This window comes from Sciurus vulgaris, assembly GCF_902686455.1.
Source record: "Sciurus vulgaris genome assembly, chromosome: 9".
NCBI classification, from domain to species: Eukaryota; Metazoa; Chordata; class Mammalia; order Rodentia; family Sciuridae; genus Sciurus; species Sciurus vulgaris.
In genome coordinates this window covers 101,857,100-101,870,797 of record NC_136469.1, presented here as the reverse complement: position 1 = coordinate 101,870,797, position 13,698 = coordinate 101,857,100, and the positions used below count along the sequence as shown (strand labels likewise).

Here is a 13,698-nt window from a genome sequence, read left to right as displayed (position 1 = left end):
AGTCTATACTCAGCCCCAGAAAAAAAAGAAAAACTGAAATAATTAGATTCTGATTTTTTTTTCACTTTGCAGTATTCTAAAACATTTGTCTTTACTATATTTTATTTCCAATTAGTTTACTCAGGCCCTCCTTCAGCTCTATAACAGGTCCTACTTTCTTTCGGTTCCTGTGAGTACAAATCAAATTTGGCTCAAGCTTCTCTGATTTTTTTTTTTTTTTTTTTTTTTTTAATATATGAAGTTTGCTAAACTTAGCAGCAGCATCTTTATAGCTTATATCTTAACTTACTGATTTAAGCTACCCATTAACCATATTTGTAAGTTTTTTGATGTTCTACAGCAGAGTTTATTTTGGCCAAAAAAGGCTTTAATCTCATTCTGCTTCCCTTTCTTCTTGTTATTCTTTCGCTTACTCACTCACTCCTGCATTTACGTAGTAATCATTTGTCAGACGGTTGAGCTACATACTAGACACTGACTTGGGATAGACAAGAGATGATCCTACCACCCGCGTGTAGCTCACAGTCTCGGGAACGGAAGCAGGAAGGATGTGATGGTGGTGCTGAGAGCATAGAGAGGACCACCTTACCAAACATGGAAGGGAAAATCAGAGCAGACTTCCTCAGCATTTCATTTGATCTGAAGAGTGTCAGGAAGAAAGTAAACTGAAAAGTCATGTAGGAAATACTAATTCACATTTTTCTTACATTATTTCAGTAGCATCTATTATCACGATTCCTTAATTTTTAAAACAATAGTATTGACAATAATGTTTTCCATGCTTGCAGATGATACCAGAACTACCTCCCTAGTCAACAAACAGTAGTCCTTTTGTATCCTTAACTATTTGTTATAACATGCATTTATTTGTGATTTTGCTTCTTTGCCTTGTAAACTAATAGCTTTGTTTAAAATGAATGCTTCCTTTTTCTGAAAATCTAATATGTATTGTTATATGTGAATGATGCATGTTAAATATCAGAATGTTGCAACAACCTGGAATGTGCTGTAGAAGGTGGAAGAGGATGTCTCAAGTGCAAGAGAGTTTCTGTGCATTGAATTCAGCCTACCAAGTCAACCTAGGAAGAGTTTGACAACATGAATTTTTATTCCTGGTTGGAAGACAAACTAGCTGAGAAAAACTTGATTAGCATATTATGTCATATCTCTTTGTCAGTCACCAAATTTTCATTATATGTCTGTTATATACTCACTGCTATTCATTTGTAAGAATAAGAAATTGCTTCTGCCCTCAGGATGCTTATAAGAAATTAAGACTAATGTACTTAAGGCTAGAACTATGGGTTGTAAGTGTTAACAAGGCTTAATCAAAAGTGAGTTTATGGAGGATTTAAGGAGTTCAGTATGGAATCACAGATAAGGTAGGACTTGAATAGAATCCATGCAATGCATTTATAGCAAATGTATAGTTATAAATATTATACAGAAGAATACAGTGGAAATAATCTGTTGATCACAACAGCACAATAATGTCAGAGCTTTGATTCCTGGTCTTTTTAAAATTCACAAATTAGCAAAATTAAAAGAAATTAAATTTAGAGACTTGCCAAGTCACCAGTTTTTTATTTATTTGTTTGTTTGCAGTGTTGGGGATTGAACCCAGGACCTTGCAAGTGCTAGGCAAACACTCTACCACTGAGTCACATCCCCAACCTCCACCAGTTTTTTATTTTACCTAGTAAAGACCTTTAAAAAAAAAAATTACTGCATCTACTTTGCCTTATTTTTAAAGTGGTATTTGGGCACTAAAAGAATTGAAAGAACTTAATTTCATACTTTAAAATTAACACATTTACCAACTCATTCATGTCATTTTATTTTTTTCTTATTGATGTAACCTAGCAAAAACATCTTGCATTTGGGAATCAGTGATCCAGAACATGCTGTTTGTGATACAACCTTCCTATCAATACTTTCACATAACTATACCCTAGTAAAACTTGAAATGTATCTTTAAGTAATATTCACTTTCTCTTATGGGTAATGTTTTTAACAGATGTCTAGCTTCTTCCACGTTTAAATATTATAATCTCAGCTTCTTTTGAAATTATAGATTCCTACCCATATTTTTTACACTTACTAGGGATCTACCTATTTAGGAAGGTGAATTAGATCAGTTATAGAGATTATAATATTGAAAGCAGGCAGCAAAATTAAGGCTAATGAAATTCAGGAGATATTTGCATAAAGAATATGTCCTTTTTGAAAATTTTGGGGGTGGAAATTTTGAAAGATTTGAAAGCATTACTGTTTTACTCCCACTCACACACACATACACTCTAGATTGTGCAGAGACCTCATGATTCTATATCTTTGCCTTTAGCAACATGATATATATTTATAGAAACATTTTTTTTAAAAACTATGTAATAGATCACCAGTATTCAATCTGATTTCATAAAGATTGTTTCATTAAGTACATTTTTAAAAACAACAACTGATGATCTCTGGTTCAAAGCTTAGAAAGAATTAGCAGATGATCTCTGGTTCAAAGCTTAGAAAGAATTAGCAGAAGCATCATAAGTTAAGGCAGCACGGGCAACTTAATAAGACCCTGTCTCAAAATTTTAAAATAAATAAATAAAAAGGACTTGGGATGTAGCTTAGTAGTAGAGCACACCTAGGTTCAATCCCCAGTTACCTGCCCCCCCCCACACACACACACAAAGAAAGAAAGAAAGGAAGGAAGAAAATAAACATGTCAAACAGAAAAAAATAGAAAAAAAAAAGTTCCCAAATCTTGAAAATTTACTCAAAATTTGACTTGAGTATATCATTGAATTAGGAAGTAAATAGAGCAAAGTGTGTAAGAGTACAGACACTGGATCTATACTTCCTGGGTTCTAAATCATGACACCACTACCTCATAACTTAGTGACTTGGAACAAATTAAGCTCTTTCTTCCACTTCCATTGTCTTATCTTAGTGGGTGTGATAAATATTTCTGTCTCATTAGTTATTATGAGGATTCATATGTTTATTATGTTCAATGCTTAGAACAGTGCTTAGCTATAGTAAAGTAATCAATGTTTATTACAAATTTTAGTAATAAATATGCTACTGAAAATTTATAATTCACTGAGTTTTTATAAAGTGTATGACTTAGAATTATTTAAAATGATATACTTTTAAAATCATATTAATAAGAGGTTTTAGCATTTTTTAATAAGGAGAGGGCAGTGGGAGGAACTCAGTGGTAGAACTCTTGCCTAACATGCATAAGGCCCGTGGTCCATTCCCCAAAACTACAAAAAATAAAATAAAAAATGAATAGAAAAATAAATGGGAAGAAAAATACATTGCAGCATTTTTGTATAGATTAGAATTTATATATATAAAGTACCTAGCAAGGTAGTGATCATTCAATAAACTATTACTACTTTATTATTATAGTAAGAAAATTTAAAGAATGTCTTAAGTTTTTTAAATATACAAAGAATAAAATTATTTACACATCAGTTCTACATGTATAGTTTCTATATTTATTGATTTAAGATTTAATTTTTTATTTTCTGTAGTATTTTGGAAGCATTTTCTCTTTTCATTAATACTGATCTATCTAAATAGTAATGGTTTGAAGGTAATGATGTATTAGAAGAGAATTTTTCAGATGATCATAATGTGAAAATACTAAGAAAGCTTGGAATAATAATATGTGTGAAAGAGCTTTGTAAACTGTAATATCCTCTTCAGATGTTAATAATTAATTCTTCCATTTTCAGGAAAGAAAAAATTTGATTAAATAGTATAATTTAATGTTAATAGATTGAATAAACAGTTGTAGACGAACATAAACAAATAATTTTGATCCTTGAGTTACCAAGAAAAATTAATGGGGGAAAGTATTGTGGATAATGAAAATATATCTAATACTATTATTAATAGAACCAATTTTAATAACCAGGTTTAATAAGTTCGTAAAATATTCTTTCCCTCTAATCATGTAACTAATTTAAACACATTATTTGGAGAAATTAGTAGACCTAAAACTATACTATATGTACCTTGTATCGTACATATGCAGTTCTGTAGAATCTTGATCATCCTTCTGATGTGGCCACTTAAAAACTTTCCTGTAAAATAATGTTTATATTGACCTTTGGCAACTATAGAGGTAAAAGTATAGTTCATTGATAATACCTGTATATTGTGTTTAATTTTATTAATTTTATTTTTAGCATTTACTTCACAAAAAACATATAGGTGCTCAGGCAGGTATTCCAAATTTAGAGAATTTTGCCATTTTCAACTCTGTAGCTCTTAGGCATCAGTGATTCTATTGGAAGATGTGATTATTTTAACCGTCCAGAAAAGAATATCCACACAGGTTTATTCTTTATGTAAACCTCTTGGAATAAGTTATGTTTTTAGAATTTTTCAAAGATTTTCTAAAAAGTGATATGGTACATATACTGTATATTATGTTTTATAGCCATTCCACCAAGCATGTAATTCTGTAGTCAAAAATGGGAATGGTCACTCTAAATACTACAACTAATCCTATCTTAATTTAGGTCAATATTTACCATCAAAATAGTTTTCTCAACACACTTAACTGAATTTTGGATTTTAGAATTACAGAGAGGGAATATGGATGTACATAATATACCTTATATATAACATCTGTGATAACTGTGAACTTCTGTTGCCCTTTTCAATTGATCCATCGAGTTTTGTGATGCTTTTCTGCCATTGTTATTAGAAATTATCCTGGAAAGTCCAGGATGTAGTTATTTATAATTCTGTATCTTTTATGTTTTTATCCATTGTTTTAAATATTATGGACTGTAATGGGAACTACAAAAATGTGGACAGTCCAGGGGGTTTTTTGTTTGTTTGTTCGTTTTTTGACCTTTTTTGTCCGACTTCCCTACCTGGTGTTTTTCCTAATGCAGTCTGTATCAAGTTAATTTGTTTAGTAAATTGGAAACATACAGTGTGAGAGAGACAGCTTGATTAAAACTAATTCATTCTCAACTCCTTTAAAAGATGGAATGGATGAATGATTTGTCAGGAACATTCTTGCATGTTTATCATTATTTTATGGTGGTGAGGTTCAGTTGATATACACAGGATGATAAAAGTAGACAAATAAGTACTTGGTTTTTATTTTCTGTGTTCTGTTCATTTTACTTGGCCACATTTGGTCATTGTTCAGAATTTTCAATTTTATCAATGTTTCTTTGAACTGTCAATGATGTTTATTTTTATTTACTTACACCAGGGTCATGATCAGAGTTCAACTCTTGCTCAGCACTCTATTGAACTGACTTTACCCAATCATCATCCATTTCATAGAGACTTGCTCCGATATGCCAAGCTGATGGAGTGGCTAAAGAGTACAGATTATGGAAAATATGAGGGACTAACAAAGGTATGGATTTTATATCAGTTACTTACTGAGTATAGAATGTAATCTTTTAGAATCAAAATATTGTATATTTTGTTCCCCAAGTTTAAAATACTAAAGTATGTTCTTAGTAAATCAGAAAATAATTGACTTGTTGAATGCGCATTAACCAGGGATAACATTAATTTTATTTATTTGGATAAAGAAGGGCTAAATTTCAAACTTCAGTATAAAACAGTAGTAAGTCACATGGTAGCCTGAAGCATCATTCAGTTTAGTTAGATGCTATAATTTTATTTCCTGAATATCTTTATTGAAAAAGTGTGAAAATGGGTGAGGTACTTGCCTACTAAGAATGTGTGCAACCTGTTCTGTTAAGAAGTAAAAGATGCCTCTTTGTTAAGCAAGCATTCCACTCCACCAGGCACCTGGGGCTAGCAACAAGCCTCCATCTCTAAGAGGCTTTGAATCTGACTGGGAAGAATCATACATAGAACAGTCAGCACAAAATTAAGTGCTAGACTGAAATGAGTTTAAATATATAACAATTTAAAGAAGGAAATCCATGTACTAAAGCCCTGGGGGAAAACTTCATGGAAAATAATGGACTTCAATTGAGTTTTAAATAATTAGTGGAACTAAATAAACCAGACATAAGAGGAAGGGCATCTAGGATATGTGAAAGCAAGATGTGAAGCCAAAGATGGGGGAAATGCACCCTGCCTAAGACAATAAGACGGTTTAGCATGACTAAAGCAGAAATTTCATACTTTGCTATGAGAAATTATGTTGAAAAGATGGGACTTTTAGGATCTAATGGCATTCCTCAAGCATGGAGAAAAATAGTTAAGAACCTAATATAATATTCAAATGAAATAGTCTTGAACCAGGAAGATGATTGTAGGAATAAAGAGAGAATATTTTAAAAAGAGAGATACCAAAGGCAGAAACAGCAGGATGATGCCAGTCTTAACAGGATTAGATAGGACAGTGGTATTTATCAGTGACTAAAATCGGCAGTTGGGGAAGAGCACTCATCCATTCATATATTCACTCAGTAAATTGAGCACCTAGTATGTACGTACATAGATGTCATGTTGGAGATGCAACATTTGAAGGAAACAGGCAAATGTTCACCTTCTCACAGTGCATATTCTAAAGAAGTTAATTATACAGTATGTTAGAAGGTACTGCTAAGTGCTGTGGAGAAAATGAAACGAATGCCATGACTTGGGGAAAGGTCCAGTGTCAAATAGGGTAGTCGGAAAAGGCATCATGAGGAGGTGACATTTGAGCACAGATTACAAAAATAAACGGGGGGGGGTGGGGGCAGTGAGCAGTGGAGACCCTGAAAAGAAGCTTTGTAGACACGCTGCATCACCCTGGGGCAGAATAGGCCTGTGGTGCCTGGGGAGGAACGTGGTGGATTGGGAGATGGATCCTGCGGTGGGAGCTGGGCAGATCTGGAAGCGGGCTTTGGATCACTGGAAGGGTTTGGCTTTCACTAGGTGTGAAGTTGGACAGGGGGGGGTTAGTGGGTTTTGAGGTGCTGGACATCATGATCTGACTTAGTAATGGCCATTTTTGTAACAGAAAACCATAGGAACAGTACTTTGCTGGCATTTATACTGTAATCTTTAATTTTGAAATTAGGTATCTTGTTCCTTTTTAAAAAATAGAGCTAAAGAATTGCCACCTATCTAACTCAGATATATGATTAGTGAATAGTACTTGGGATAGTTCTGGTTGAAAGAGCAATTTAATTAAAATTCTTAGAAACACATAGAATCTTTTTTAAGTTTTTCTGAATTGGAGTTTCAAAATAAAAAATCTAAGCTCACAAACTGTGTTAATAATTATGTGAACAGTTTGACCCTAAAAGATGTCCTGGATCTGAACAGCGATATGTTTTATATCTTTGTGTATTGAAATTGTGATATAAAAGCAACTCCTGTTAGGAGAGGATTAGATAGAGATTTATGAGAAGTATAATGCAAAGAAAGAGGTAGAATATATTTTCCCGTCAATACATTGATGTCAATATATTTGAAAGTAAAATGTTCTTTATAGAAAGCATTTCATTTATACACACACACACACATCAGCCTTTAAAGTATTCTTGCCCATTTAAAGTATAATCTGGCTAAAATAAATAATCTTTTAAATTACAATTTAAAAAATGCATTTCTAAAAGAACTTTAATCTCCTGAGGTGTTTATATATATCTTATGTGGCTAGCTATTTTAGTTAAGATTATTTTTGTTTCTCAGAATTAGCCTATTAAGTACTATGCAGCTTTACTGTTTTGTTATATTTTGTTTTATTCTGTTTTGTTTTCATTCAACAGAATTCTGATTTGGACATATCTTAAGGAAAAATATTTACAGTACTGGAATTCTTTGCCTTTTGAAGTTTTAGGAGGATTAATATTTTGAATAATTAAACATAAATTATATCTCCTTAAGAGTTTTGTGCCAACAAGTGCTTTGTCCCCTAGTGAATGTTCAAATAAGTAAAATAATCAATAAGCTTTTTGCCTAATTGTGTTCTCAGTGAGTATTATTGTCCTATCTTTATATATAATGCAGTATTCATGAATGTAATTGAAAGTAAACAAATAAGACTAGAGCCAACCTAGTGATGATTTATGGGATCATTCTCTGATCAGAGAATATTTTTGAGTGACAATATTAATGAGCTTTTTAAGTGAAGTTGACTTCTTTCCCAGGAATCTTACTTAACCCTGTAGTTTGAGCTTTTGGAAGATTTTATTTTTTTTCTTCATAATCTAATTTGTTTGCTGAAATATTGTCAGAAACAGGAATTTTGTTTTAAAAGGAAGAAGAAACAAAGAAAAGAGGAAAGGGACAAATCAGTGTTTCTCTTCTAAGAAATAATACCTAATTAAATCCCAATAGCTATTTCCACTTGTTTGGTGTACTTGTTTCTTTGTTTGAAAGAATAGGAAAAGTCAGTTCCAGATTCTTCATGTGTAAGAATCATAGCCATTACCCCCAACTGTACTGAGGCTGAACCTAAGCAAAGTTCATATTTTTGGCATAAACAATTGGAGCCTATGGAAAACAAATCATTTTGGTTTTGTAGTTCAAATATCTAGATTCCCTCCTCCCCAAAGCTACAGTCTCTGTCTGTGGCTCTGGATTGTGCATGTAGGCAATTGGTAAAGGTGGTCGGTCCATGATTGGACAGGCAATGAACTTTCCTCTCCTAATAACCTTCTGAGATTAACACTCTTTAAAGATCACTCAGACATCTATCAACCTAGGTTCCTTATTTATAGATTTTGCCTTCTATAAAGGAAAATAAAAAAATACAGAGGTCTTTGAAAGACTGAAGTCAGTACAAAATAAAAATCTAAAAAAGTGCCTGAAATAATAATACTTAAACTCAAGAGAGTTAAATATTAAGTTAGGTGCTAAGAGTAATACATATCTACTGTGAGAGACATCTTTCAGTATTCAGTAGACGAATGGATGGGTATAGTAACACCTGTCTGGCCATTCCCATTAGTGAGTTTTATTGAGTACCAAGAAGAAAGGTAGCCAGCATGTTGAGTCCCATTGAAAAAGTGAGACAGCATAATGAAATAGTAATTAATTTTAAGGTTTATTTTAATTTATGTTTGTTTTTTTAATTTTTTAAAATTTGTTTTAATTAGTTATATGTGACAGTAGAATGCACTTTGATACATCATATATAATGTAATATAATTTCTCATTCTTCTGGTTATACGTGATATAGAATCCTACCAGTCATATAGTTATAATGTACATGGGGTAATAATGTCTGATTCATTCTACTATCATTCCTACCTCCATACTCCCCTCCTCTCCCTTATATTTATTTTTGAAGTTATACAAAGATCATGAGAAAGATTTGTCCATTGGACTAATTTTTGTAGAGATTATGTGGGAAAGCATATGACTTACAAATTGAAAAGGAGCATTATGTTTGACCTAAGTGCTATTTTATAAGAATAGAGCTATAAAATATTTTTTAAATCAGTGGTGAATTCTGAGTAAAATATACAAATGTTTACATAGTTTGTAGCTTTTGAAAAGTATACATGATCTTTAAAGCAGGTAAACCTGTTCTAAACAGCAATATATTAATTTGAGGTAATAAAGGAAGTTGAAGCTTAGATTCCTTGATAATTTTTTTAATTACTAGAAACAATTTTTCTGTTGTTTATTTGTTTAAATTTAGTCAAACTCTATGATATAATGCATTTGACTTAGGACTTGGGAAAATGTATAGTCTCCTCTGTTGAAGAATATTTCCTGAGGGCATAAAGTGTTTCTATGTGACAATAAGCAGAGATGATGAAGAAATTAGTTTGCATGCTAAATAATTTATGTTTTCATATAAGGAATAGTTAATCAAATCCGTTTCAAGAAAATACAGTAATTATGAAAACTAAGAGTTGTTCTAAATTCTGATTGAAAATAACCTATATTGGGATAATACCCAAGTCCAACAAAGGCTCAGTGAACCTAAGTGTTCTCCTTCTTTGCCAATGACACTGTGTATTACTCAAGCAACATAGCAATATGGAGGAAGAATCATAAAGATGCTCATACTCTTTGGCCCCTAGGGACCTTAGGATATTGTCCCAAGGAAACAATTCATTAGAGATGAATTGTTACACAATCATAGCAAAACATCAAAACCACTTCTGTGTCCTGTGTGAGACTAACAGAGTGAATTACTGTGCTGTCATCACAACAGAGACAGCAGAAACACGATTGCCCTGGTTCAATATTCTATCCAGTATGATTGTAACAATATTTAAAGTGTGCAGAGGTGCTAGGTACAGTGGTATATACCTGTAATCCCAGTGACATGGGAGCCTCAGTTTAGGATCACAAGTTTGAGGCCAACCTCAGCAACTTTAGTAAGACCCTCAGCAACATATTTAGACCCTGTCTCGAAATAAAAAGGACTGGAAATATAGAGCAATGGTACAGCACCCCTGGGTACAGTCCCCAGTATAAAAAGAAAAAGTGTGAAAGAAGTATGATTGTGTTGGCTTCCTGTTTCATAGATTGTCAATGTTACGATGCCTATTCAAGTTTTTTAAAATTTGAATAACAGAAAATAGCCTATTTTTTAATATACTGTTAAATGCATTAAGGTTTTTGACCAAAAAATTTACAAAAAGCATGAAGGATTGGGTGGAGAGTGGAAAGTAGAAGTTGTTATGTATGTTTTATTAATAAGAAGTACATATTACATTTATTTTAAGAATTACATGGATTATTTATCCCGACTGTATGAAAGAGAAATCAAAGATTTCTTTGAAGTTGCAAAGATCAAGATGACCGGCACAACTAAAGAAAGCAAGAAGTTTGGTAAGCTTAGGCACGTTGGTTCATTGTCTTCCTTTTATGAATGATTTTGTTTATGACAGATAATTCTAAAACGTTTTAAACAAAGTGAAAGAAGATACAATAGAATTAATGAAAGAAGAGATCTAATACTTTGATTTACAGGTGTTTCATGGAAAAAAACACTTTTTTTTTACTAATTAAAACTCTACAGTGTGTGGATTTTGGGCCAGCAATTATGTGTTTCTGCTATAAATGAAAATTACATTCATAGGGTAAACAGTTGATGAGAAGATGAAGCACAGTATGGTAGAGAAAGTATTAGACTCTGAGACTAATGTTGAGTTCAGTTTGATTCCCTAGAAGATCTTTGTAACAGTTGGGCGCAGGTCATTGATCTCTTAAGTCATTGCTCTCTTCAGAGAACTGAAAGTAATTCCTGGCTTCTTACTTCTCACTGGCTGTTTTGAATTAAAGAGAAAATTAAGTATTTTTCTCCCCAATCAAGGGACTATAACAATGCCACCAAAATTTCTCCTATGATTATGCCTTATTTTCCTAAAATACTATTTATTTTTTGTTACATATTATTTTTTGAACATGTTATTTTTTTGTTGCTTCTAAATTTTTTAAATGGACGAAAACGTTATTTGTAAGAATAGCCAGTGAAAGTATCAAGTTAAGGAAGGTGATGTGCTGAGGCCAAGTTCTGCTCTTGCATGTACCCATCTCTGGAGTTCCCTTTGGATGAAGTTCTGTGCCTATTCAAGTCCAGACCTGGCCTTAACAGGGCTACATTGTGTACTCCTCACTATGTCTGCATAGCTGTCCTTTAGAATAATGAGTTTAGCATTTGCTTGTTGAAAGTAGCCTATGCCCTAAGCAACTCAGTAACCAGTAAACTTGATTTAAAAAAAAAAAAAAAAAAAAGATAACATATGTTTCCATTCTTTAGGGACAGAGAAGACTGTCTTTAGAGGTAATTATTTTGTAACTCCCTGTTATATAAAAACTACACCACCAGCCAGGCCTGGTGGCCCTCACCTATAATCTCAGCGGTTTGGGAGGCTAAAGCAGGAGGATCATGAGTTCAAAGCCAGGCCCAGCAACTTAGCAAAGCCCTAAGCAACTTAGGGAGACCCTGTCTCTAAATAAAATGTAAAAAGGGATGGGGATGTAGCTCAGTGGTTAAGAGCCACTGGATTCAATCCCTGATACCAAAAAAAAAAAAAAAATTAATAATAATAATAATACAACACCAATATATTAATTATGCTGTCCAGACATTAGAAATTGTTTGAATTTGACTGTTAATACATACACTTTACTGATAAGAATCTTGGGACATTAGGCTTTTGGAAACAAATGCTAACTCATCCTAAAGGTTAATTGTTCTTGAACAGTGGTGTGTTTATATTCTTGTTAATGTTTCACTGTGGATATGTTATGCTTTTTTTGAGTGAAGAGCATATTATTAATGCAGTTACATGTTTAATGTTTTCATTAAGTATATTCGTCACCACTTGTTAGTAAACCATTTTATATCGAGATGACTTCAGTATATGAAGACAAGTCAGAGCCACATTAAGATAAATGAAATAATAAAAACATAACTTAAATCAAGTATAATAGTATCTTAATGTTATCATTGTGTTAACCTGAAACCTAAACTTTTTCTTTCTTACCCCTTGAGAAGTTATTAAATTATTTCATTAAAAACATTTTTAATTCACATTATACAAATGTAGAAGGCAGTTTCACAGTTTTTAGAAGTGTCGAAATTATATTTCTCTTATGTATCTATTAAAAAACAAAGAATAGGAGAGTAATTTTGTGACAGTTGATGTCCTAGAAACTTGCAGTAGCAACTATTTTGATCTTAGCTATAAGAGAAGGAAAACTAATTCAGAGGATAAAAAGAGTTTGGTTCATCTCTGAAGATCTAATTAGTTGGCATTTTAAAAGTAAATTTCAAGTGAAATACAAATGACTTGAGAAGTGCTGAATAAGGCAAAATGTTAGTTATTTCAAAGATTTTTTTCCAATGATGACATTTAAATTAATTTTTAGTAGTAGTAAATTAAAATAGAAACCTGAAAATTTGGAGCGATAACTTTTCAGTGAATCATAAGTAATTACACATGAAATTTAAATTTCTCTTACTTTTTACTCGCTGATAAGAACAGATACTGATATGAACTGTGAGATGAAATGTATCTAACAAAGGGAAACTGCATAGTCACTACAGTTATAAAGAGGGAACCCCTTCTTTTTTAAGACAACTCAAATCTTTAACATCTACTTCATTCAAATAATTCAGTATATATTAAAGATGCCAGCAAAGTATGTGATAAGGTCTTTATATAGATAATTAGTAAGTTTGATTAGTAAGTTTACTTTGATATCCTCAGAGGCAAAGAATTTTTACCCTAGGATGAGTATTTTGGTACATTTTTTTCTTTGCAGTCTACAAATGTACTTCAATGAAATGACAGCAAAGGAAGTTCAGTAATTATTTTTTAAATTGCCCATTTTTTTCTACATGACAGTTCCTTAATAATATATTTATATAGTTACTCTTGTCCCTCCTATTTAATATTATAAATTCTTAAAAATGATGGGCCAAAATCATTATATCATTGTTTCTCCACTGAACTAAGAAATCTTGTTAATTCTAAAATTTGTTGAATACAAGGCTCAATTTAGAACTGGCTAGAAGAGCAATTTAATAATTATTCATTAATCACATATAATAATGCCTATTACTTACTATTCAGTAGGTACTGAGAATGCAACAATGAACAAGACTTTACTCTTATTAAGTTTACATTCTCCTGGGGATTAATTAAAGACATTTGAATTTTTACCTGAGTTTTATCTCTTGTTACTAATAAATAGCATAGATTGTTTTTATGAGCCCCAAATGATAATTAATGGGCACTTCTAGTAACTCTGTATTCACTGTTGGCTACTAAAAGA

The 13,698-nt window shown here is 32.1% G+C and overlaps 1 protein-coding gene across 11 annotated transcripts in view; it reads left to right on the top strand.

Moving 5' to 3' along the window:
* The window catches only part of EXOC1 (exocyst complex component 1), a 48,411-nt gene that overhangs the window by 17,943 nt on the left and 16,770 nt on the right, over positions 1 to 13,698 (top strand). For 9 of the 11 annotated variants that reach the window (XM_079153761.1, XM_079153762.1, XM_079153753.1 and 6 more), the window contains 3 exons: positions 116 to 169; positions 5,246 to 5,395; positions 10,638 to 10,743. In XM_079153761.1, coding sequence (XP_079009887.1) covers positions 116 to 169; positions 5,246 to 5,395; positions 10,638 to 10,743 — 310 coding nt within the window. The remainder of the gene's footprint in view (positions 1 to 115; positions 170 to 5,245; positions 5,396 to 10,637; positions 10,744 to 13,698) is intronic. The other 2 variants (XM_079153759.1, XM_079153760.1) reach the window with 1 other exon arrangement.